Raw genomic sequence first — 22651 nt, 5'->3', positions numbered from 1 at the left:
AGGGACATTGGGCTGGAGTCTTGGAGTCCCGTTGAGTCACCGCCCCAGCTCAGGCCTCGTGCTCCTCTCTGGATCCACTCCCTGCTCTCCCGGCCCCAGAACTGACCTTGCCCCTCTCGGGTTCACGGCCCCTCTTGGGCTCCCTGGTGCTCCGAGGAGAAGGTCCTCGCCCCTCAGCCGAGCACTTCGGGCTCTGTGCTGTCTAGTCCCCCTCACGCCCCCTTTCGGCCTCTGCTTCCTAGGCTAGTCGCACCAAACCGAGTCCTGACCACACCGGCTTTGTGGCCTTTTCTTGCTTTCTGCTGTTGCCCTCTGCTAAGTAGCCTCGTCTTCAGGACGTCTCTGCGCTGCTCCAGTGCATCTGGTTGTTGGCTCCCACAGGGCAAGTCTCCTCTACCCTCATGCCCCAACCCCACCCTCTCAGTCATCCCCTTGAGTGAGCTTTCCCTGGAAAGCTTTTCCAACTTCAGACTTTCTCTGATCTTCCCTGGCTGAGTTAGTGCCCTCCACTGGTGGTCCTCAATACCCGATGTTACTCTAATTAGAGCTATGTCCCCTAGGGTATGACAGGGCCTGATGCGCTGTAGGAACTCAAATTATTTGTTGAGTCAAGAATGCTTGCCAACACTCTCTTCCATAGTGAGCCCTAGGAGGATCGGTAAATGCAGGAGCCTCGGTGGCAGATGCTAGAATTGTGAGGCCAGGGTGGCTGCACGTGAGTGAACTGGATGCGGAAAGGGGGAGTAGAAGGTGAAAAGTGGGGGATGCCATTGGGTACGGTCAGTTGGGCCTCCGAAGGAGCGAACTTGGGAGCCATGTCCACCAGAGGGCGCAACGCAGCTTCACTGGCTCCGAAACTACAACTCCCAGAGGCTCTCGCAAGCAAACAGCGAAGTCCCGCGGCCGCTGGGACCTGCAGTTTGCACAGGAATCCTCCGTGGGAGGCCGCGAGTGTGGGGCTGAGTCCTTTTTGCCTTCCTCGGTCGCCATGGTGATGGTTCCGGCGACCGCCCGGGATTTGGCAGCGGCTGGGCCCCCTTCCCACTCCCTCCTCTTCACCATCTGCTCTACCTTCACACCTGGCCCAGAGCCGCGACCGTCGCCTCCGCGCGCAGACCCGGGATTCTGCCGCCACAGGGTGGCGCGTGTGGACGGCTCCGCGGGCTACTCCTCCCTCGGACCCTGGAGTCCCAGACCCCAGCCTCTCCTCCCTGGGAATCCAGGATTTTTTAAAACGTTGGCAAAATTGTGACATAGACCCAATGAGACAAAGCTAGAGGCGAGAGGCCGCGGCCAACAGTGGCTGCCGGGCCACCCTGTCCTTGGCGCCCGCCCGCCGCGCTGGCTTCTCCCTCCCACTCCCTGGAGGACCTATGCCATACACATCATGAAAATTTAATCCCAAATGCATTTTTGGCTCGTCGCAGGGAGGCGGCGAGGAAAGGAGCACCCTCTTGGGGCTTGGAGCTGAAGGTAGACTCAGCGTCAGGGAGAGGGGCTGGCGGCGAAGGGAGCGAAGCCGAACCTGCCTGCTTGCTGGAGACAGAGGAAGAGTCCAGGTTCAACCGCAGAGGGGCGGGGCTGGATATCAGGGGTGGAGTAAGAACTCAGGGGGCGGGGACCGATCCCATAGGTACAGAGCCCGTGGACAGATTCCCGAGGCCGATTCCAGGGGGTGGGGGCAAAAATCACAACAGGGACAGATCCCAGGGGAGGGGACAGAACTCAAGGGGTGGAGGAATATCCAAGGAGAAGGGTACAGAACTCAAAGGGCTGGGATGGATCCTAAGCGAGGGAGGGAATAATGGCCGGTAACTGAGGTAGGGGGGACACAAATGTAGTGGCTGGAACTTGGAAAGGAAATCGGAAATAAAGGAACTGGAAGGAGGGATGAGCCTAGAAGGGAAATAGAACCGGAGGGATATGGAATTCAAAAGGGGAAAGATGCAAACAGGTGGATGGGAGTCAAGGGTACAGAAAATGAATGAAGAAGAACTAGAGGGGACAATGGGTGGATCGAAATGGGGACAGGAGTCGGGGGTGGGGGATGGATTCTCTGAATGAGAGAAGCCTCTGAATGAGAGAGTTGGAACTGAGGATGAGGTGGGATGCAGAACCAGAGGGCACAGAAGTTCCGAGGGATAGGACTGGGACGGTGAAACGCAGAGGGCTCCTCCGTAAGATGGAACTGTAGGGGACAAATGAGGGGACGAAATTAGGGGGAACTGAATTGGGGGAGTAAATCCCAAATGGTAGAGAGAATTCCGGAGACGAGAAAACCTGGGCTAGAAGGAACTGGTGGAGGATGGATGAGAGGAGAGTAACTCCAGGAAGGCGATGTAACCTAGACAAGCGCGTTCAGAACCTAGAGGCGGCGTGGTCTTGGAGTGGAAGGGCGGGACGAGAATCGGGAAGGAGTGCTGCAAGAGATGGGCGGGGCTAGAACGCAAGGGGCGGGGTCTGACTTGGGTGGGCGGGGCCTCTCCCACCCCGCCCCCGGCGCGGAGTCCAGTGACAGCCCCTAGGCAGCCGGCACTCGCAGCCTCCTTCCCCCCGAGCGGAGCTGCGGGGCCGGCCGGGCCGGGGCGGACCCCGGGAACCCGGACGCGGCCGCCCGGGCCCGCGGGCGGGGGGATCGGCGGAGGGGACTGGCGGCGGGAGCAGCCACCATGGAGTTCCGCCAGGAGGAGTTTCGGAAGCTAGCGGGTCGCGCCCTCGGGAGGCTGCACCGGTGAGCGTGGTGGGGATCCTGGGCGAGGGAGAGCGCGAGGTCCAGGAGGACGGTCATTCCCACCTGGGCGCAGACGGACAGCTGAAAGGGCGATACCCACGGGTGGGGGGGCACCTCTGTCCAGTTTTCTTTCTCCGTCTCAGACGGCGCCGCTCTCTCTGGTCCTGTCTCATCCATCATTTTCGGAGCCCCGCCCCACCCCAGGCTCTGCCCTTTTCTCTGGGACTATATATTGCCCTCCATTGGGGTCTTTGACTCCCTCCCCACTTCTGGGTTTCTGTTCGCCTGTCTTCTCTCTGCCGCTTTTCTCTGATCTCTGTCCCCTCTCTCTTGGCTTCTGTTTCCCTTGATCTCTGAGTCTCTGGCCATTGCTCTCACAAGATCTCTACAACCCCCCTCTCGGGGTCTTTGTCACGCTCTCTCTCTGAGTTTCTGGTCCCCCCCCCCCACCCAGGATCTCTGACCATCTTTCTGGGGTTGTATTCCCCAAGCTGGGTCTCTCCATCTCTGTGTGTTTGTCAGTTTCCATCCCTCAGAGAGTTTAATCTGAAGCTAAATCGGATTGGGGCCCATTGGTCCTTGTCCTTGAGCAGAGTTAAGCTGGGAGGAAGAAGCCAGGGTATCCTGGGTCTCTGGTGGAGAATGGAGTTGCAGGCCAAAAATTAGGCTCCCGGGTAGGACAGACTCCCCCAAAGGTGCAGGCTAGAGCTAAGAGGAGATGACCCCGGTGACCTGGGTGTCCCCAGAGCCATCTGGACACCCCCCCAAGTCTCTCACCCCCAACCCCAGCCCTGGCTCCAAGTCAGAGAAATTACTCAGCTGCGGCGAAGCCTAAAAATATCTGACCACAGCGCGAGGAGGAGATGGCCTCATGGGCATCATGCCCCTGCCACCATTCCCTCAGACCCTGTCCTCTTGCCTACAGCCTTGACCCTATCTTTAGTTGACCCTCAGTCCACCTCACCAGATCGTGCAAGTCCTTCCCTAAGTCTAACACGGATCCTGCTTGCTTCAGGTCACCTCTAGTTCCAGAGTTACCCCCTCCCCCCCAGTTACATGAGATGGGAATAAGGCTGGATAGAAGGAGGGGGCAGGAGGATGGCGCAGTGTTGGGGAGGGGGTGGGGGAGCTGAGATAACCTCACCCCTTCGTGTCCCAATCTTCCAGCCCCTCCCCATCCTTTTTCTCACCTCCCTTCACGAGTTTCTCAAAATACATCAGTGCCTCAGTGCGAAGTCAGGAGAGGGAGAGAGACGTGCTGATGGAGGGGGCTGGGAGGGGAGGCGGCAGCAGGAGGGATGTGTTTCTCAGGGCCTCTCCCTCAGTCTCTGCTTCTCAGCCTCTCATCTGTATCTATTTGGTATCTCTCTGTCTCCACCTTGCCCTTACCCCTTTGAGCTGCCTCTTGTGCCCCTAGAGACCCCGGAGTTCAGGGCTCCCTCCAGGACAGTCACTGAGGAGTTTGAGCCCAAAGAGCATGTGTGTCTGAATCTCCGGGTTCACTTTGATGGTGGGTGGGACAGGGGATGCCCTGTGTTGGACAAAACACACTGATTCCTTTTAATCCACTAGACAAAGCTGGGGAAACCGAGGTGTAGAGGAAAAGGGGGAGAAATCAGTGCCTAGGAATATAGGGTGTCGCTTGAACCCAGGTCAACCTCCCTCCCAAGTCTGGGAGGGAGGCTGCAGATTTCCTCAAGATGAGTGAGGCTGGAGTAGGTGGAGAACTCCCTCAGACCAGGAAACACACAGTAACCCTGGGCGACTTGGGACAAGGAAGAGGGGGGAAGGGACTACAAGAGAGACAGGAGCCAAAATGCCTCCTTTCTCTGAGCCAGTCTTTGGGCAGGGCCATACTGAGGGCCAGGAAGTGATCAGGCCCCAGTGTGTGACCTTGGACATGCTGCTTCCACTTCCTGAGCCTCAGTTTCCTTAGCTGTACAATGGGGATATAAGGGAGAACTGCAGATAAGGGGACAGAGACCTGGGGAGGGGGAGCAGACTGAGAATCTGAGAGAAGCCGAGACAGAGGCGCAGAGATAGGGAGCTGACACCCAGTCTTCATTGTGGTTGCCTGCCTCCCAAGCGCTACCTGAGTTCCAGGCATCGGTGACGGGAGAGGGATCCCCATCCAGGCTCCTGCATCTCTGTCCTTGTCCTCTCTCAAGCACTGGGGCCACCCTCATCTCTGCACCCCTGGTTCTTCTCTTCTGAAATGATAATATCACTTTGACGGTCCCTCTCGGTAACCTCACATCTTCCCCTTGCCCCCATTTTCTGGCTATGGGAATGCTGAGACCACCTACCTCGGGTTAGAAAGCTTTGATCTGAGATCTGACAGGTCCTAATATGAACAATGAATATCAAATTTCAGAGCCCGCGATGCTGTCAGGGTCAAAGGGCCTCTGAGAGCAACCTGGGTCAGAGTCTAATCTCATTGGCTGACCCGGTGTGATGGGAGGGTGTCCCTACCACCCCGCACTCTTCCTTCTGGGGGCTTCCATTCCCCTCTCCCTGGCTCCCTGGCTCCCCCTCTCTCTGGGTCTCATTCCTCATTCTCCCGGGTTCTGTCCCCTCCCCCAGCCTCCCCCCCCCATTTCTTAACCCCTCCCCCACTTCCTTAAGTTCTAGGATGGGGAGGGCAGCTGTGTTCTCCTCTCTTCCATCCGCCTCCTCCTCCCAGACCGTCTGGCTGTTCTTTCCTCCCCCGTCCCAGTCTCCCTCGCCTCCATCTGTTCTAGCCCCTTCCTGGGATCCAGCCCGATACCCTGGCTGCCTCCCCACCTCCGAGAGGGACCACACCTCGCAAATCACATCCTCAGCCTCTCTCTCCGCAGGCTCCTGTTCTCCATCTTTCTCTCAGCTCTGACTGGGGTGGTCTTGCTCCCCGGTTTCTGTCCCCACCTGGCTCTGGTCCTCTGTCTGTCCTCCCCAGGTCTGACTCTCCCCGGATCTCTGCTGCTTTTCTCTTCATGTCTGGATGTCCGTCTGTCCTTCTCTGAACACCTGTCCCTTCTCTCTGGGTCTCTCTCCTTCCTCTGTGTCTCTGACCCTCTTGCTTTCAGCCTCTGCCCACCCCCACCCCCAGTCTCTGTCCCCCTGCTTTTGAATCTTTTCACCCCATCTCAGGGCACCTCCTTCTCCCTGCAGCCTCTCTCTGGGTTTGAGGTGGCCCTCCGAGAGCGCCCTATCCATCATCACAGACTCAATCCTGGATCCAAACAGGCGGGGGCGAGAGCCATGCTGGGGACTGAGCCAATCCCCCTACCAGGGCCATCTGTCCCTTGCCAGGACACCACCCGCCACCACTCCCCCTCCCTCCCCCTAGGCTGACGGCCTGAACTCAAGTTTCCCCAGGGATATCTGGCTGGGCTGCTGGATTCCACTGCCCTGGAGGTCTCCCCATCCCTGATTCCTGGGAATGGGCTTCTAGTGGCTGAACGGAGTCAGCTGGATGTCAGCCCCGCACCGGGGACCTGGAAGCAGGGAAGGGCACGCCACAGAGCCAGGGAGGAGGGGGGCTGGTATATATAGCAGACGTGGCTGAGAAGCATCTGTTCTTTGACACCTTTGCTGAAGCATCTCCTTAGCGCCTTTTGCTTCCTCAAATATACTCATATCTGGAAGAGGGGGCTGGAGAGTCTCCGGGCCTTGAGGTGGGGGCTGGGGGCACGGTGTTGGGATCACAAAGGGTAGCTTGGGTCTAAAACAACTGAGTGGAAAGGTGACTGGGCTCAGGGAGAAGGGAACTGAGGCAGTCCATACCTGAGTCTGGCAGAGGAAGGGGCTGAGGGTGTGAGTACTTGCTGGGAGGGAGATGGAGACCAGGGCCCAGAAGGGATTTAGGGACTGGATTCCTGAGGAAAGAGGGAGATTGGGCTTAGAATCCTGTGTCCTGAAAAGCAGGAGGTTTTGTCCTGGGCTCTTGTGTCATGGGGGGAGAGGGCTGGGGGTCTGGACGGCCAAGTCTGACCCTTGCTGCCTCGCAGTCTTCTGGAGAAGCGGCAGGAAGGTGCAGAGACGCTGGAGCTAAGTGCTGATGGGCGCCCGGTGACGACACAGACCCGGGACCCGCCGGTAGTGGATTGCACCTGCTTTGGTCTCCCTCGCCGCTACATTATCGCCATCATGAGCGGTCTGGGCTTCTGCATCAGCTTTGGCATCCGCTGCAACCTGGGCGTGGCCATCGTCTCCATGGTCAACAACAGCACGACCCACCGCGGGGGCCACGTGGTGATGCAGGTAGCTCAGGGCGGGAGCTACCTCCGGCTGCTGCTAACCCTGCCCACGCCCTCTGGTGACGTCACGCTCGCCCTCGCAAGGCCCAGGCCACGCCCCCTCCACGCCACAGCCTCCGCAGCCCCGCCCATTTGGGCTGCCCCCTCAGCTCCAGCTCACCTCAGGGGTCTCCCCTGCCTAAGCCCCGCCTTGATCAAAATGAAGCCCTGCCCCCATTTGTTTCCAGTCTCGGATTTCAAAACTCAGGCTGCCAGGCATTCAGTTCCCTATGCGCGGCCCCTGCCCCATTTTGGGCCTCCTAACAAATGCGCTCCACCTCTGCCCACATCTGTTCCAGGCGCAACTCAGGCTCCACCGTGAATTTTTTTTTTTTTTTTTTTGGCCGCACCTGCGGCATCTGGAAGTTCCTGGGCCAGGGATCAAACCCACGCCGCGGCTGCAATCTGCTCCACAGCTGGGGCAAAGCCGGATCCTTAACCTACTGCACTGCAGGGGAACTTCCTCCACTGTGAATTTTGATTCTGGCTTTCCTGAAGTTCTGCCGCAGCTTACATCCCTCCCCCATCTGCTCTGGACCTTCCCTTGAACCCTGCCTCATCTCAGATTTTGTCCCTATTTTAATTTCAGTATAGGCCATGCCTCTGCCTCAGAAAAAAATTCCTAATTTGGGCTATGGCCTCCCCGGCCCTTGTTCCCTTCCAAACAGGCCCGACCCTTTGGCTACTTCTTGTCCCTGCCTAGATCCGATCTAGGTCAATTGACAAATGGTTTGTACATTGGTTAGAAGTGGCGAAGGAATCCCCAATCCCTAGACATTCAGAGAAGGGACACCGAGGCAGGGAAGCAGGCAGAGCTAGGCTTCTAGGCAGCAATAGGCCCCATTGCTAAGGTAGTGTGACCCTAACAACAGAGTTGGGGTGGATGGATTGAGTTTTGATAGGTAGTGTATTGACAGCAAGAGGGGATCCTTGCTGCTCATTGGCCGAGGGACCCTCTATGGGTGCTGACTGGTGGAGGAGCAGAGCATGGGGCAGGATGGCTGGTTTGATGTGCCTTTTGGCCCACAGAAAGCTCAGTTCAACTGGGATCCAGAGACAGTTGGCCTCATACATGGCTCCTTTTTCTGGGGCTACATTGTCACCCAGATTCCCGGAGGATTTATCTGCCAAAAATTCGCAGCTAACAGGTATGGGATGTGGTCTCAAAGTGGGTGGAAGCTACACTTGTGTGCTGGTGTGGCCTTGCCTAGGGGGCTGGTTCCGGGGAAATGGGAGGAGCCTGGGTTCGGGGGCGGGGTCCTAGAGAAAGGCTGGGCTTGTGATTGTGGAAGGTGAGACTCCTGGAGAAGGTGGGGCCTGGGGTGCTGCGGGTGCAGGGCCTGGCCTGCGCGGGAGGAGAAGGCAGAATCCGAGGTATGGTGTGACAGCTGGACTCTTTCCCCGGACCACAAACTCTTCCCATCAGGGTTTTCGGCTTTGCTATTGTGGCTACCTCCACTCTAAACATGCTGATCCCCTCGGCTGCCCGCGTCCACTACGGCTGCGTCATCTTCGTGAGGATCCTGCAGGGGTTGGTAGAGGTAAAGCCCCGCCCCCTACGACCCCGCCGCAGCTCCGGCCCCGCCTCTTCCCGTTAACTTTGGTTTTCTCCTGTCTAGGGGGTCACGTATCCCGCCTGCCACGGGATCTGGAGCAAGTGGGCCCCGCCCTTAGAGCGGAGTCGCCTGGCGACGACAGCCTTTTGCGGTGAGAGGAAGGGGCTGGAAGCCAGGCTTGTGGGTCTAAGGATGGAGGGGGCTGGGGGGTGACTCCGGGCTGAGGGAGGAGGGGCTGCGGCCGGTACTTCTATGTCCCAGAAAGGCGAGGGCTGGGGATCCGCACTACTGTGTCTGAGGGAAGATGGGACCCTTCTCCATCCCGTGTCCTCCCCTTTAGGTTCCTATGCTGGGGCGGTGGTCGCGATGCCTCTCGCCGGGGTCCTGGTGCAGTACTCGGGATGGAGCTCAGTGTTCTACGTCTACGGTGAGGGGCCCGGACGCCTGGGTCCGGGTGGCGCTGGGGTAGAGCGAGGCCGGTCGTCACCTCGCTTCCGTTCCCCTCCTGACACCCCCCCCCCAGGCAGCTTCGGGATCTTCTGGTACCTGTTCTGGCTGCTCGTCTCATACGAGTCCCCGGCGCTGCACCCTAGCATCTCGGAGGAGGAGCGCAAGTACATCGAGGACGCCATCGGCGAGAGCGCCAAACTCATGAACCCCGTCACGGTCTGAGCCCAGGCCTGCGGGGCGAGGGCGCGGCGGGGAGAAGAGAAAAATCTAGGAAGGGAGACAGGAGAAAAGGGGGCTTTGATCCCGCACTGCATGTAGATCTTAGGGGGTTGCTGTAAACTCTTGGAGGCTGGAGGGGAACGCAAGGTGGGTGGAGCTAGAACCTAGGAGGTGGGGTTAAAGCCGGGGCGAGGGGGAGGGGGAGGGAGGACAGAATAAGCTGGGGCTGAGGCCCTGCTGGGTCGCAAAGTGGTCGGAACCACTGATGGGCGTGGTTAAACCTGCGGAAGCAGATTAGAAGGTGTGGCTTTGCTTAGACCTCGGGGTGGGTGAGGCTAGAATTAGAGGGCGCGATTAGATGGAAAGAGACTCTTGGGGCCACATTTATGAGTTTCCGAAGGTCATCGTGGGGTCTGGACACCTGCAAACCTGTGGGCCACTGTAGAGTGAGGACCCCAGCATCCCCAAAATGTTACTGTGAGGCTAGGATGCCAACTTCCCCACAGGGACACGGTCAAGCCGGCGACCCTGCCTCCCTGGAGGTTTTAGTGAGGTCGGGAAACCTGGGTCTCCGCGGACCTACCGCGGGATCCCTGAAGGGACACGGAGAGAACCCAGCCCTGGTCTCTGTCTTAGCCGCCCCTCCTCTCACCCACCACAGAAGTTTAACACACCCTGGCGGCGCTTCTTCACGTCCATGCCAGTCTATGCCATCATCGTGGCCAACTTCTGCCGCAGTTGGACGTTCTACCTGCTTCTGATCTCCCAGCCCGCCTACTTCGAAGAAGTGTTCGGATTTGAGATCAGCAAGGTTGGGCCCAGAAGGAGAGGGCTGGGGGCGCGGCAGGGATGAGGGGCTGAGGAGAGCAGCCTGGATCTCAAGGGGTTGGCACAAGGGACAGGGAGGAGCCAATGGCGCCTGAACGGGTGGAGACGCCGGGCTGGCGGCCGCTGAGCCCGCTCCCTCTACACCCGCTGCCGCAGGTGGGCCTGGTATCAGCTTTGCCTCACCTGGTCATGACCATCATCGTGCCCATTGGCGGCCAGATCGCCGACTTCCTGAGGAGCCGCCGCATCATGTCGACCACCAACGTGCGCAAGTTGATGAACTGCGGGGGTGAGTGGGGCAGGGCCTGGACCTCGTCTGGGGCAGCCGGGGAGGGGCAGAGCGTGATGGGCTGGATCCAGGGGGCTGGGCCTTGGGGTGGGGCGGGGTCAGGGGCGTGTTCAAAATGCGGAGCCGGGGTGAGACCCCGCCCGGCTGGAACAGAATTTCAGGTGGCAGCCTCAGGGGCCGAGGCAGAAAAGGGTGAGGCAGGTGTGGTTGTCCAGGTGGAGCCAAAGCGAGATCACGTTGGGTTTGGAAGGCCGGCGCTGTTCCGGGCAGACCGCAGTAGGATGGGAAGTGGGGGATGAAGAGGGGGGACTGGAGTGACAAAGGTCTGAGTGTAATGAATGGGGACAGAGGGGGAAAGAGTGGGGTGCTTGGGCGAGGCCGGGATCCGGCGTCTTCGGGGGCGGGGCCAGGGAGGGCCCAGTAGGGGCGGTGGACGCTGTGCCCCTGGTCAGGGGCCGGGTCTTGGGGAGGAGAGGCTCGGGAAGGGTGGGCTCGGGCGGAATGGGGGACGAAGCCGGGGACAGGCGTGGAAGTGGCTAAACGCGGGAGAATGGGGGCGGGCTGGGGCGGGAACGGATCTGGAGAGGTGGCTTGGGGCCATGGCGCTCAGAGGAGGCGGACCGTCTGCAGGCTTTGGGATGGAAGCTACGCTGCTGCTGGTGGTCGGCTACTCGCACTCCAAGGGCGTGGCCATCTCCTTCCTCGTCCTCGCCGTGGGCTTCAGCGGCTTCGCCATCTCTGGTGAGAACGGCCTTCCGCATCCTGGGGGGAGCTCTGGGCAGCTCTTTGGGGATCTTCCCGGCTCAGGAAGGGGACTTCTCGGCCTGGCCGAAGGTGGACTCGAAAGAGCGGCGGGGACGGGGGAGGCGAGTCCCGTGTGACGCCTCCTGGCTGCCTCGCCAGGGTTCAACGTGAACCACCTGGACATCGCCCCGCGCTACGCCAGCATCCTCATGGGCATCTCCAACGGCGTGGGTACCTTGTCCGGCATGGTGTGCCCCATCATCGTGGGTGCCATGACTAAACACAAGGTGTGCGGACAGCCGGGCCCTGACCCACTCGCCTTCCAGATCCGTGTCCGGGACCTTCCTGGCCTGGGTCCGCCTCCCCGGGTTCCATCCCTGCCCTCTCTGGCTCCCTTTCTCTGGCCTCCCTACCCTGCCCCCCATGCTCTCTCCCCCTCCTGCCTCCCCGTCCTCTGACCGCCCCGCCCCGTCGTCCCCCGCAGACGCGGGAGGAGTGGCAGTACGTGTTCCTCATCGCCTCCCTGGTGCACTACGGTGGCGTCATTTTCTACGGGGTCTTCGCTTCCGGAGAGAAGCAGCCGTGGGCAGAGCCTGAGGAGATGAGCGAAGAGAAATGTGGCTTCGTTGGCCACGACCAGCTGGCTGGCAGTGACGAGAGCGAAATGGAGGATGAGGCCGAGCCCCCCGGGGCACCCCCTGCTCCCCCGCCCTCCTATGGGGCCACGCACAGCACAGTTCAACCCCCGAGACCCCCGCCCCCTGTCCGGGGGGCCTACTGACCACGTGCCTCCGACCGGATGGCAGTTTCCAGGGCCTCCACTCCACACACCTCAGGCCTGAGTGGCCGTGTCGAGGAAGCCCGGTCCTCTGCGCCCTGCCTCAGGCCAAGAAGCACTCTCCCTGTTCCCAGTGCCGTCAAATCCTCCTCCCTCCCCGCCGCCTCTCAGGGTAGCGAAGCTCCGGCCCCCCCCTCCCCGCAGGCAGTTTCAAGGATACCCACCAGGGACACCCACCAAGGATACCCACTTCCCCTGAAGGCTCCCTTCTCCACCTGGTCGGCCTCAGTAGTGTCAAAGCTCTCCTTTCAGGGCTTTGTTGGAAGGGACAGTTCCATCTCTTGTGGTTTTGGGCACTTCCCCCTTTCCTTGAACCCCAGGGACTCTCAGGCTGACCCCCTGAGACTACTCAGCCCCCCTCTCATTTCAGAAAAATTCAAGGTCTTCCCCTAGAAGTTTCAAATCTCTCCCAACACTACTCTGCATTTGCCCGGTTGGTTTAACTCATCACCCATATGCACCATTCTCGGGGTTGATTCTCACCAGCGTTTCTGGGGGGACATGGCAGTTTCAAGCACCTCCCCCACCTATCCACCCCTCCCTCCACCAGCAGACTCTGCTGAAGCACCCAGTCCCCAAGACCTTCTCCCTAGCTTTGCCCAAGGCCTAGGGAAACCAAAAAGTGGCGGGTTTGACACGAGGCCGCTCCTCACCCCCATGCACTTTTTCTGACACGGTTTTCAGGTCTAAACAGGGGCTGCTCCAGTCCATCACCTCCGTGGTTTGAAGCCACCACCATTGAACTTCCCCATGGCGGTTTCAAGATGCTCCTTCTCCCCTCATTCCTTGCACTTTATTCTCTTGGGTGGTTTCAGACTGCCCTCGTTTTCTCAGTGGCCATTCGTTAGGTCCCTCAGGGGCTAAATGACTCCAAATCTGGGATCCTTCCCTCTCAGACTCCCCTATTTCCGCTTAGAATTTGGGGAACGTATATAGGAGAAGTCACAGAATCCCAGGAAAGGGAATGGGGCTGGGGGAAAGGGGTGTTTTTCCCCAGGCAGGGTTGTGTCTTTGTGTCTCTCTCTGTGACTGTAACTCCTGCCCTGCCCCCTCCCAATAAAATGCTTTGGTGTACACACCCAGGTGTCACTGGCCGCGAGAGTCCCTCCGACCCAGGAGTCCAGGCCCCAGCCTCCTCCGCCCTCACACCCGGTGTCCTAGGACCCCAGCCACCCTCCTCCCCCAGGACTCAGACCAGAGCAGGTGTCTAGCTGTGGGAACACGTGATTTATTCGGCCTCAGTGTTCTCCGGTCACTTCTAAAGCATCTCTGGGTGTTGGACCCTCTATCTAAGAGAACCACTAGGTAGCAGAGCGAGCCAGGACGACGGGACCTCTGGGTCCTTGCTCCGTTTGCGGATGGCGCAGGTCTGGCGGGGCTCACACGAAATTGTTGGGGAGCGTGGAGGGGGAGAGCGGTTCCAGGCGCTGGGGGCGGCCCCCGCGGGGCGGTGGGGGCAGCTTGGGCGGCAGCGGAGGAGTGGGTGGTGGCTGCTTGGTGGCGATGTGTGAAGGGACCCAGGCGTCTGGCGCATAAAAGTAGAGGTCATAGGGGTCCTTTGGGGCGTCCAGATGCATAACTGTGGGGGCAGAGGAGCAAGGTCATCCCTAGGCTGACAGCGACTCTGGCCAATGAGGAGATGGGGGAGAGGATTCGGAGCAGCCACTGGATCAGGTTTTCGAATTAAAGAGCCCCTGGGAGTTCCCGTCGTGGCTCAGCGGAAATGAATCTGACTAGCATCCATGAGGACGCAGGTTCCATCCCTGGCCTTGCCCTGTGGGTTAAGGATCCGGCGTTGCTGTGAGCTGTGGTGCAGGTCGCAGACGCGGCTCGGATCCTGTGTTGCTGTGGCTGTGGTGGAGGCCGGCAGCTGCAGCTCCGATTCGACCTCCAGCCTGGGAACCTCCATATGCCGTGGGTGCGGCCCTCAAAAGACAAAATAAATAAGTAAGTAAATAAATAAATAGCCCAGGACAGGTGAGGGGGCGTGGCGTTCGTACAGCCAGGGCGGGGCCTGCCGCGTCCCCGGAGGGGGAAGGGGCGGGACTTGTGGGGCCCGGTGGCTCCGAGCCTCAGGCCACACCTGGGCTGGGGGCGGAACTGGATGTGTCTGCCTGAAATTTTAGAGAATTGGGGGTGGGGAGCAGAGCTTGACCATGGAGGGGGTCAGGGCTTCTACTGACCCGGTGAGGGAAACGGGCATGAGGTCAAGGAGCCGTTCGCTGCGAGAGTTGCTCACCCGGTTCATCCCCGTCGTTCGGCAGCCGGTGGTGTGCGAAGGGCCGATGTCGAGCCGCCCGGCGGTAGAGACACCACAGCAACAAGCAAATGCCGATAAGCAGCCCGGTGCCGGCGAGGAATAGGCACAGCGCCCCTCCAGCCACGCCCCGGGGACGTCCCACCAGGGTCACGCCTGAAGGAAGGAGGCCCAGGGACGGAGCGACCTCAACTCCTAGCTCCTCCTCCCCGAGACCCAGGAATCCGGATCCCACCCTCCTCCTCCCTAGGCTCCAGGAGTCCGGGCCCCCGTTTCTCCTCCCCGCTCCGACACAGCAGTGCCAGCCCTGGGCCTCCTCCCACCTCAGCCTCCCTCGGGCCCGGGAGTCCGGGTCCTGGTCCCTCACCGGTCTCCTCCACTCGCTCCACCACGATGATGGTGTTGACTCTCTCACCTCGGCTGCGCCGCTGGGGGGCCCGCGGAGTGGCAGGCGCCGGTTGACGGGGGGGCCCTGAAGGAGCCAGGGGCCCCGCAGTCCGGGCTGAAGGAGGAGGGGCGTCAGGCCCTATAGGGCCAGCGTTCTGGGGGGCCTTCAGCTCAGCGGTTCCAGGGGAGTCTGAGGCGGGCAATCTCAGGGCGTCGGGCTGGGTGGCTGCAGGTGTTTCTGGTTTGGGATTCAGGGGCAGCACGTCTTCCTTGAAGGGTGCAGGCGTTTCTGCGTGGAGACTAGTGGCGACCCCAATGTCAGAGGCCCTGGGGATCTCTGCTGCATTTTGGTAAGGGGTTGTGGGGAGTTCTGTTTGGGGAATTTCAGTGGGGTTGGGGCCGTGGCCTATATGAGATTCTGGTTGGGGGGTTTCAGTTGGGTCAGGAGAAAGGGTCTGGAGGAATTCAGAGTCTGGGGTCTCAGTGTTGTCAGGGTCATGGGTTTCTGGAGACTTGGGTTCAAAGGTCTCGGTGGGGTCAGCATCTGGGGTCTCAGGGGATTGTGTGTGAGAGATTCCAGTGGAGTTAAGTGTGGGAATCTCCGGGGATTCTTGGTATGGAGTTTGAGTGGGATCAGGGTGTGGGGTCTCAGAAGATGCTGGGTGTGAAGTTTTGGAGGGATTGGGTTTGAGGGTCTCAGGGGATTCTGTGTGTGGAATTTCAGTTGGGTCAGGTTTGGGGGTCTCAGAAGGTTCTGGGTGTGTTATTTTGGAGAGGTTAATTTGGGAGGCCTCCAGAGATTCTGATATTGAGGTGCTGAGTGAGTTAGGTTTGGGGGTCTCAGGAGACTCTGGGTGTGGGCTTTCTCGGAGGTCAGGTGTGGTAGTCTCAGTGAGGTCAAGGGAGGAGGGCTCAGGGGAAACCGCCTGAGGTGTCTTCAAGGGCTCAGGATAAGCAGTCCTGGGGGATTCTGGGCTAGTCCCACGGAGAGTGGAATTTTCGGAAGCCCGAGGGGAGGGCTGGGAGGAGTGGCCCATCCCGGGATAGTCAGAGCCCAAAGGCAGTGAGGCTGCAGGGGCGGCCTTGGAACCCAGCCCAGCGAAGAGGAAGACAAGGAAGAGGATCGGGCTGAGGGATTTCATAGCTCCAGGAGGTACCTATAGCACAGGAGGAGCGAGAAGGAAAGAGTTAAGGCCAAAAGACGCCCGGGAACCTCCGCCGTCTCCTGAGGCCACGCCCACTCCTGGAGACCACGCCCACTGGTCCCCAGGTAGACCCAGTCCCCGCACTGCCAGGCGCCAGGTTAAGGAGGAGGGGCCGTCTGCAACTCCCTGAAGCCTGTGGGGCGGTAGCCACCGTAGCTAAGGGAGACCGAGGCGCGGGGCTTCTTGGGATTTCCCGTTTCCCGGGGGCGGGTGTGGGGGGGATCCTCAGGAAAATTGGGAAAGAATGACAACTTTTCAAGCCCCTAGACCCCTTCGACTTTGGCTTCGAAGGGTGTAGACCTCTGAGGGGACACGGGATCCATTCCTCCCCAAGGGCCCTGGGGACAGCTTGATTCAAGAGTTGTTTACATTAGAGGAGGCTCAGAAGGAACAACTGGGGGCTGGGGTGCTGGGGGCCTAAAGCCTGGAACTGGGAGTGGGGGAGGGAGACTCTCAAGAAGGCTGCTTCGGAGGAGTTCGCTTGTGGTGCAGTGGGTTAAGGATCTGGCGTTGTCACTGCAGCACTGCAGTGAGATGGGTTGCTGTGGTGGCTTGGGTTCTGTCCCTGGCCCAGGAACTTCCACATGCCTGCTAGCTCAAACAAAAGGAAAAAAAAAAAAAAAAAGTGGCTGCTGGGGATTCAGACTCCTGGTTCCTGGTGGGGCTACTTTCCTAATTCTTTCTTTCTTTTTCAACGACAAAAACCCTAATACTTTAGAAAGGAGAGGCCTGAAGTTTCAGATGCCTAGACTTGAGGGAGCAAAGCTTGAGGCGATGGATTAAGGGGAGAAAGGAAATGGGTGTCTTGAACTCTTGGGCTCTGAGCTAGAAGGAGATTGGGATTTCTGAGCCTTGTGTCACCTGGAGGTAGGGGTGTGGGGGTCTGGATTCCTCAGCCTTTGGGAGGAGAGAGCTGTGGGGCAGGACTCAGGTCTCTGCTTATTGAGGATGGAGCTGGGGTCCCAAGGTCTCAGGGGCTGGCCTGAGAGCAGAGATGCCTAGGTCTGTGGTCAGGTCGAGGTGGGGCTGGCAGATCCCCAAATGGGACAGGATCACTTGGGGTTCTGGGGGCTCTTACCTTCTCAGTGGGGTCCAAGATAACAACAGGTGAGCAGAGCTGGATACGGAGATCGGTGACTACTGCAGAATGGCTCTGGGCGGGATGGCAGGAGGTGGGGTCCCAGGAGCACAGGTGACGCATCTGACCCCCTCCCTGGGGATGCTGGGAGCCTAGCAACAGGCTTGGGCTTTTAAAGGGACAGAGGTAAAGGACTTTGACTCTGGATTGGGGAAGGGACTTAGGGACTGGATCTGGCCAATCAAGCTGCCTTCTGTGGCAAAGCACGGGCCGAGCTCTCTGCCCTCTCCTAAGCCTGAACGCAAGAATCCAGGTCTCTGCTAGTCTCTCACTTCAAGACCCAGGAGTCGCACCTCAAGACATCTTTGCTCAGGTCCAGAAATCCAGGTCCCCAGGCCTCCTCTCTGGGGAACTAGGAGGCCAGGTTCCCATGTCCTGTCAATCACAGACCTAGACTGCTACTGCCCTTTGGGGTTTCCTTTGCCTACCATTCCATTATGAGAGCCATGTCTTAAGATCCAACTGGGGGATCTGGGCCTTACCTTCACACCACATCCAAATTTCCCCCGGGAAGGCCTTGGACACATCCTCAGGGTAGTCAGGTCCTCTCTGTCTCTTACCCCTCTTCGCCGTGTCTCTAAGACGTCCCGGATTTTGCCAGCACTAGACTTGCGGTCACACCCACTTCCACACATACCCTTTGCCTTCTCTTGCACCCCCCATCTCTCACGCCTGCTGCATCTGCAAAATGCAGAACTTCCCAGGCAAGGGATCCAACCCATGCCACATCCATGACCCCAAGCCACGGCAGTGACAATGGCAGATCCCTAACCCGCTAAGCCACCAGGGAACTCCTCTCACACTATCTTTAATCCAGGTTCTCATCCTGCCTGGATTTATCGCTGGATAGCTCTGTCCAGGCTGCTGTCCTTCTCTGTCCTTCTGCCTTTCTGAGAGCACTTTACCTCATCCCTCCATCTCTAGCTGGCTCTCTTGGTTCCTTCCTCACTCTTTTCTCTCATCCTTTCTTTCCTTTTCTCTGTCATTCTTTGTCCTTCCCTCTTCTGGTTACTTCATCTCTTTGTTTCTCTGCTTCTCCTCATCAGTCCCTCCTCTGTTGCTTCCCCTCTCTTTCTCTCTCTGCATCTCTGGCTTCTGCTCTGATGGTCCTTCCGCAGGCCTCTATTTTTATCCCTCTGACACACCCCCTGTGTCCACTTCTCTGTCTGTCTGTCTCTCCCCCTCCCGATTCTCTCGGGTCCCAGCTCCTGGTCCCAATTAGTGGGTGGCCGCCAAGGCAGCGGTGAGGCCCCCACCCCCGGCTCATTACCGCTGGCAGCTCCTAATGAGCCTGAGGGGGGCTGACCCCGCGCCCCCGGCCCCCTGGTCTGCGTCATTGCCCACTGCGGGGGTTGTGAAAGCGATATAAGGGGGCTGCCAGCCTCGCTGCCTGCGGAGCCCATTGTGCGGTAGGAGGGGGGGCCTGCAAATGGGCTGCTGGGAGTGGCTGGATGGTGGGGCAGGGGTTCTGGGCCAGAACATGGGCCTCATTGAGCTCTTTCCTGTCTCTCCACAGGTGATGGAGACCCACCAGGTACCCAGGAGCCCCCGGGTGCGGCTGCTGCTGCTGCTCCTGCTGCTTGTGCCCTGGGGCCACCACGCTGCTTCAGGAATCGCCCTGCCCCCCGCGGGGGTCTTCAGGTACAGCGATGTCCAGGTCTCTCAGGAAGGGGTGGGGACTCAGTGGTGGGAAGAGACCCAAAGAGAATGGGGAGGGACTCAGTGGAACAGTGACCTAGAGGGAGGAGGACAGAGATGCGGGGTGGACAGAGAATGAGCAAGAAAAAGATACCAAAGGATTCTGAGAAGGGCTTTGAGAGACTTGAAAGCAGGAACAGATTTGTCTCTTGAGCAGCGTTTATTGGGTCTCCGGTGTGTGCCAGGCATGCGCTGAGTGCTGGGACCGGACAGGTGCATCAGACTCGATTTCTGTACTCAAGCAGCTCCAAATCTGGTGAACATAATAGAGACAGAGACCCACACAGAGAAAGAGAGAGACGGGAGGACAGAGAGAGACGGCGCAGTAACAGGGCTTCCAGTTAGCCCGAGAGGAGGACAGGAGGCTGCAGGCGGCGGGCGGCGGGCCGGGGGGCGCCGACACTCGGTAACCTCTCTCCATTTCCCCGCAGACTCCGCACCCCCGACGGGGCTTGGGCGGGTCCCGCTACCCCGCAGTCGAGGCGGAGCTTGGCGCTGGCGGACGACGCGGCCTTTCGGGAGCGCGCGCGGCTGCTGGCCGCCCTCGAGCGCCGCCACTGGCTGAACTCGTACATGCACAAGCTGCTGGTGCTGGACGCGCCCTGAGCGCCCTGCCCGCCCCACCTTAATAAAGACCCTGCTGTTCGGATAGCGTCTCCTTCCTGTGCGTCCAGTGTGTGTGTGTGGGGGGGGGGGGGTAAGGAGGAAGGCCCTGCATCAGCTACGCTGGTGTCTGGTCTCTCAGTTCCCTCTCTTTTTTTTCTCATCTTTCTCTCCACGCGTTCCCTCTCTCTCTCTGTCTCTGCTGTACATCACCGGTCCCCCCGCCCCAGCACTGTTCCTTCCTCTCACTCTGGGCCTCTGTTCCTCTCCACCATGCGTGTCTGTCCTCGTTCCTGGGAATCTGTTTTCTTCTCTTGTTCTCTGCAACCTCCCAGATCTCTGTCCCTCTCTGACTTACTGCCCCTTTCTCTGGGTCTCTGTCCTCTTCTGAGTCTCTATACTTCTCATTCACCCTCCCGGCTTCCCGGCCCTATGGGGATCTTTCTCCTCTCTCTGGTCTTCTGCCTAAAACTCTTCCTTCCATTCTTAAATCACTCCCCCACCTTCTTTTTTCTCTGCCTGACTCCTTTGTGTCTTCCTTTTCTTTGTTACATTAGGTCTCCGTCTTTTTTTATCCCATCTCTTATTTTCTCTGAATTTCGCTCTTTCTGCTCCCGTCACTTTCCCATTTCTCTTTGGACACAGCGGGAAGATGTGTGTGGGGGTGGGGTGGGGGGGCGGGCTCTAGAGATGCATCTGCCATTCAAGACCAGCTTCCCCTAAAGCTATCTTGTGCAATTGGGAAGGGCTTCTAATCTTCTAGCCTCCTTTTCCCGTTTGAGACTTAAACCAGACACACCATGAGAAGACTAGCACGGGACTCGTCACAAAGCAAAACTCATTATAAAAAGGTTTCCTCCTCGCGGTAGCGTGCGGCAGTTTCTTCAGGGTTTTCTAACTTCGCCTTCCCCGGGGGATCATCTGGGCGCCCCGAAGGGTGGGAGGAAAGGAGAGCGGGGACCAGCGTCAAGATCCGGGAGGCATGGGGCGAAGGTTGGGAAACACCTGGGCCACCCATGAAAGAAGCGAGGAAGCAGCCAATCAGAATCTGCCTCTCTCTCTCTCTCTCCTCCTCTCTCGGCTCCGCCAGACCTTCAGCCCCACCCCTCAGTGGTGACCATGGTAACGCACTCACAACCAGGCGCTGAGCTTTCTGAACAGCTTTCCCAGGGAGCAGCTCGTGCGGACCACGCTCTGATTGGTCTAGAGAAGAAGGTGGAGCTGGGCGCGCCGACTTTGGGAGAGGGGGCCGGGCCAGCGCTTTGTGATTGGCACACTCTCCCGTAATTTGCATTCCGAGAGGCGGACCGTGCTATTATTGGCCCTTAGGCTGTGGGGTGGGGCCTGTTTCCCGTTACTCGGAAATACTGAACTATGAGTAAGGGCATTTCTAACCACCAACCATCTGCAGTTGGCCAAATTTTACAAATAAACAAGACTATGAAAGTCAGGAGTAATCTCCCCAAGTTGTCAGCACTAGCAAAGGCCAGTAAGATAATCGGAACTCCCAAATTCATGCAAGTTGAGAAGTCTAGACAATTCCACTACTTTCATAGAGAAATATAATTAAAATGTTATGTGCAATTACTATATTTTGGGCACGCTTCCAAATACTGATGTATTGGTTCTTTCAACCTCACAACAACCCTGTGAGAAGCCTCATCCTCTCTTTTCTGGAGGGCCTAGTATCTGGATCTTGGCCTGTGCTCCTCCTGTATTTCCTCCCTAGATCTCTTGCCTAGCATTTGAGGCTTTTCACAAGTGGTGCCCAGAACTCTTCCCTTCTCACTCTACTCCCGTCCTCAGGACCCCAGACACCCATCTCCAAACTGAGAACTCAAGGCTCAGAGCTCCAGCTGCTGCTTCTCCCTCCATCCCATATGATCTCAGAGTGTTCCCCCAAACCGACTTCACCTCATGGGCTCCCTATGCTGGGACTACTCCACTGTCTATTAGGCACTGGGTCAGATGTAGGTGCTGTCCTTGCCCCTTCTCTCCTCATCGTCCTCCAGAGCCTGTCAGTACTTGGCTCCTTCCTTCCTGCTCTGCCTCTCTCTATCCTTCCCTTCTTTCCATCCATGCACCTGGCCCAGCTCAGGCCTCATGCTCTCTCTCCTGGACCATTCTCCTCACCTCCTGCCTCAGCCTCAATTCATCATTCATCCCCTACACAGGGTCAGAAGGTCTATTTTCCACCCAGAGTTGATTCTTCTCCTTCCCTGCTCACAAACCTTTCTTGAGCACTTGTAGTAGAGTTAAAGCTGGTGTTCAAAACCTTTAATGGGAGTTCCTGTTGTTGCTCAGAGGTTAACTAACCCAACTAGGATCCATGAGGATGTGGGTTCCCTCCCTGGCCTCGCTCAGTGGGTTAAGGATCCAGCATTGCCGTGAGCTGTGGTGTAGGTCACAGACGCGGCTCAGGTCTGGCATTGCTGTGGCTGTGGCTGTGGCTGGCAGCTGCAGCTCCAATTCAACCCCTAGCCTGGGAACCTCCATGTGCCTCGGGTGTGGACATAAAAAGACAAAAATAAATACACTAAAAATTAAAACACTTAATGGGCTCTTGCCTCCCTCTCTACCTTATTTCTCACAACCCAAGCCTCAAATCCTTCTCTGGCTTCAATATTTTAAAAAATTCCAGCAACATGGTGCTACCTGTGGTTCTCCACACACAGAGGCTCTTTCCAACCACCTGATCTTTACACACTTTTTCCCTCTGCCTGTGACACCCTTCACTGCCTCTGCTCACTGTAATCAATCTCACCCATCTTTCAAGACTAAATGCAAATGTTTCTTATTTGGGAAGAAATACCCAACCTCCTGCACTAGGTTAGGTGCTTTTTCTGAGCTCCCACAGAGCCTGCAGCTACCTCTACGACTGTCCCTCCCTTGCTCAAAACTCTCCCAAGGAAGCCTCTGCTGAAACTGTTCTACATCTTGACCTGGATTTTGGTTTCTTGGGTGTTTTCATGAATTAATTTATCCAGCTGATACTTAAGGTTTGTCTGTTTATCACTGTATGCAAATTACACCTCAATTACAAATAACCAAAACCAAGTAATAAACATCCCAAAACTCTCATCATCCTTGGGAGAAAAATGCTTCTCAGCCTGGCATTGGAGGGTCTATTTTTCTATCTTGTAAGGTCTAGCTGTGGCAAATAGATGATCACTAAGTGTTTGTTGAATGAACAAAAGGCAGACCTTTTCTGCTGGCCGTTGGCACTGCAGCGACAATCTGTGGTGTGTGACTGGTCCAAATCTCTCTCTTTTTCTTCCAGAAGAGGTGCTTGGTCTCCAGCTGCCCTTGTAGCAAGCGGTGGTCATGCCAAACAGTTCTGGCTAGTGAGACAGTCTCTTGCGGGCTCTTGGAAGCCTAGTGCTTTTCTTTATAAAAAGGAAGGGATGTGTCCCCTTCTCTCTGCACATATG

The 22651-nt window shown here is 58.1% G+C and overlaps 3 protein-coding genes across 3 annotated transcripts; 2 read left to right on the top strand and 1 right to left on the bottom strand.

The window, feature by feature from the left end:
• Window positions 2515-13010, top strand: SLC17A7 (solute carrier family 17 member 7). The gene is made up of 12 exons (XM_003127311.4): window positions 2515-2731; window positions 6721-6973; window positions 8038-8156; window positions 8435-8549; window positions 8628-8715; window positions 8905-8991; window positions 9088-9230; window positions 9895-10044; window positions 10218-10350; window positions 10981-11091; window positions 11254-11381; window positions 11579-13010. Exons 1-12 carry the CDS (start codon window positions 2670-2672, stop codon window positions 11873-11875), a joined length of 1686 nt encoding a protein of 561 aa, XP_003127359.1. The 5' UTR covers window positions 2515-2669; the 3' UTR covers window positions 11876-13010.
• Window positions 13132-15884, bottom strand: GFY (golgi associated olfactory signaling regulator). The gene is made up of 3 exons (XM_021094736.1): window positions 14557-15884; window positions 14172-14345; window positions 13132-13511 (listed from the first exon to the last, which is right to left on the bottom strand). Exons 1-3 carry the CDS (start codon window positions 15716-15718, stop codon window positions 13312-13314), a joined length of 1536 nt encoding a protein of 511 aa, XP_020950395.1. The 5' UTR covers window positions 15719-15884; the 3' UTR covers window positions 13132-13311.
• On the top strand, window positions 17982-19260 carry PTH2 (parathyroid hormone 2). Its single transcript, XM_003127313.4, has 2 exons — window positions 17982-18560; window positions 19049-19260. Exons 1-2 carry the CDS (start codon window positions 18349-18351, stop codon window positions 19221-19223), a joined length of 387 nt encoding a protein of 128 aa, XP_003127361.2. The 5' UTR covers window positions 17982-18348; the 3' UTR covers window positions 19224-19260.

This window comes from Sus scrofa, chromosome 6 (genome assembly GCF_000003025.6).
Source record: "Sus scrofa isolate TJ Tabasco breed Duroc chromosome 6, Sscrofa11.1, whole genome shotgun sequence".
Taxonomy (NCBI): Eukaryota; Metazoa; Chordata; class Mammalia; order Artiodactyla; family Suidae; genus Sus; species Sus scrofa.
The sequence above is the reverse complement of the archived record's forward strand: the minus strand, read 5'-3'. Positions and strand labels throughout refer to the sequence as shown.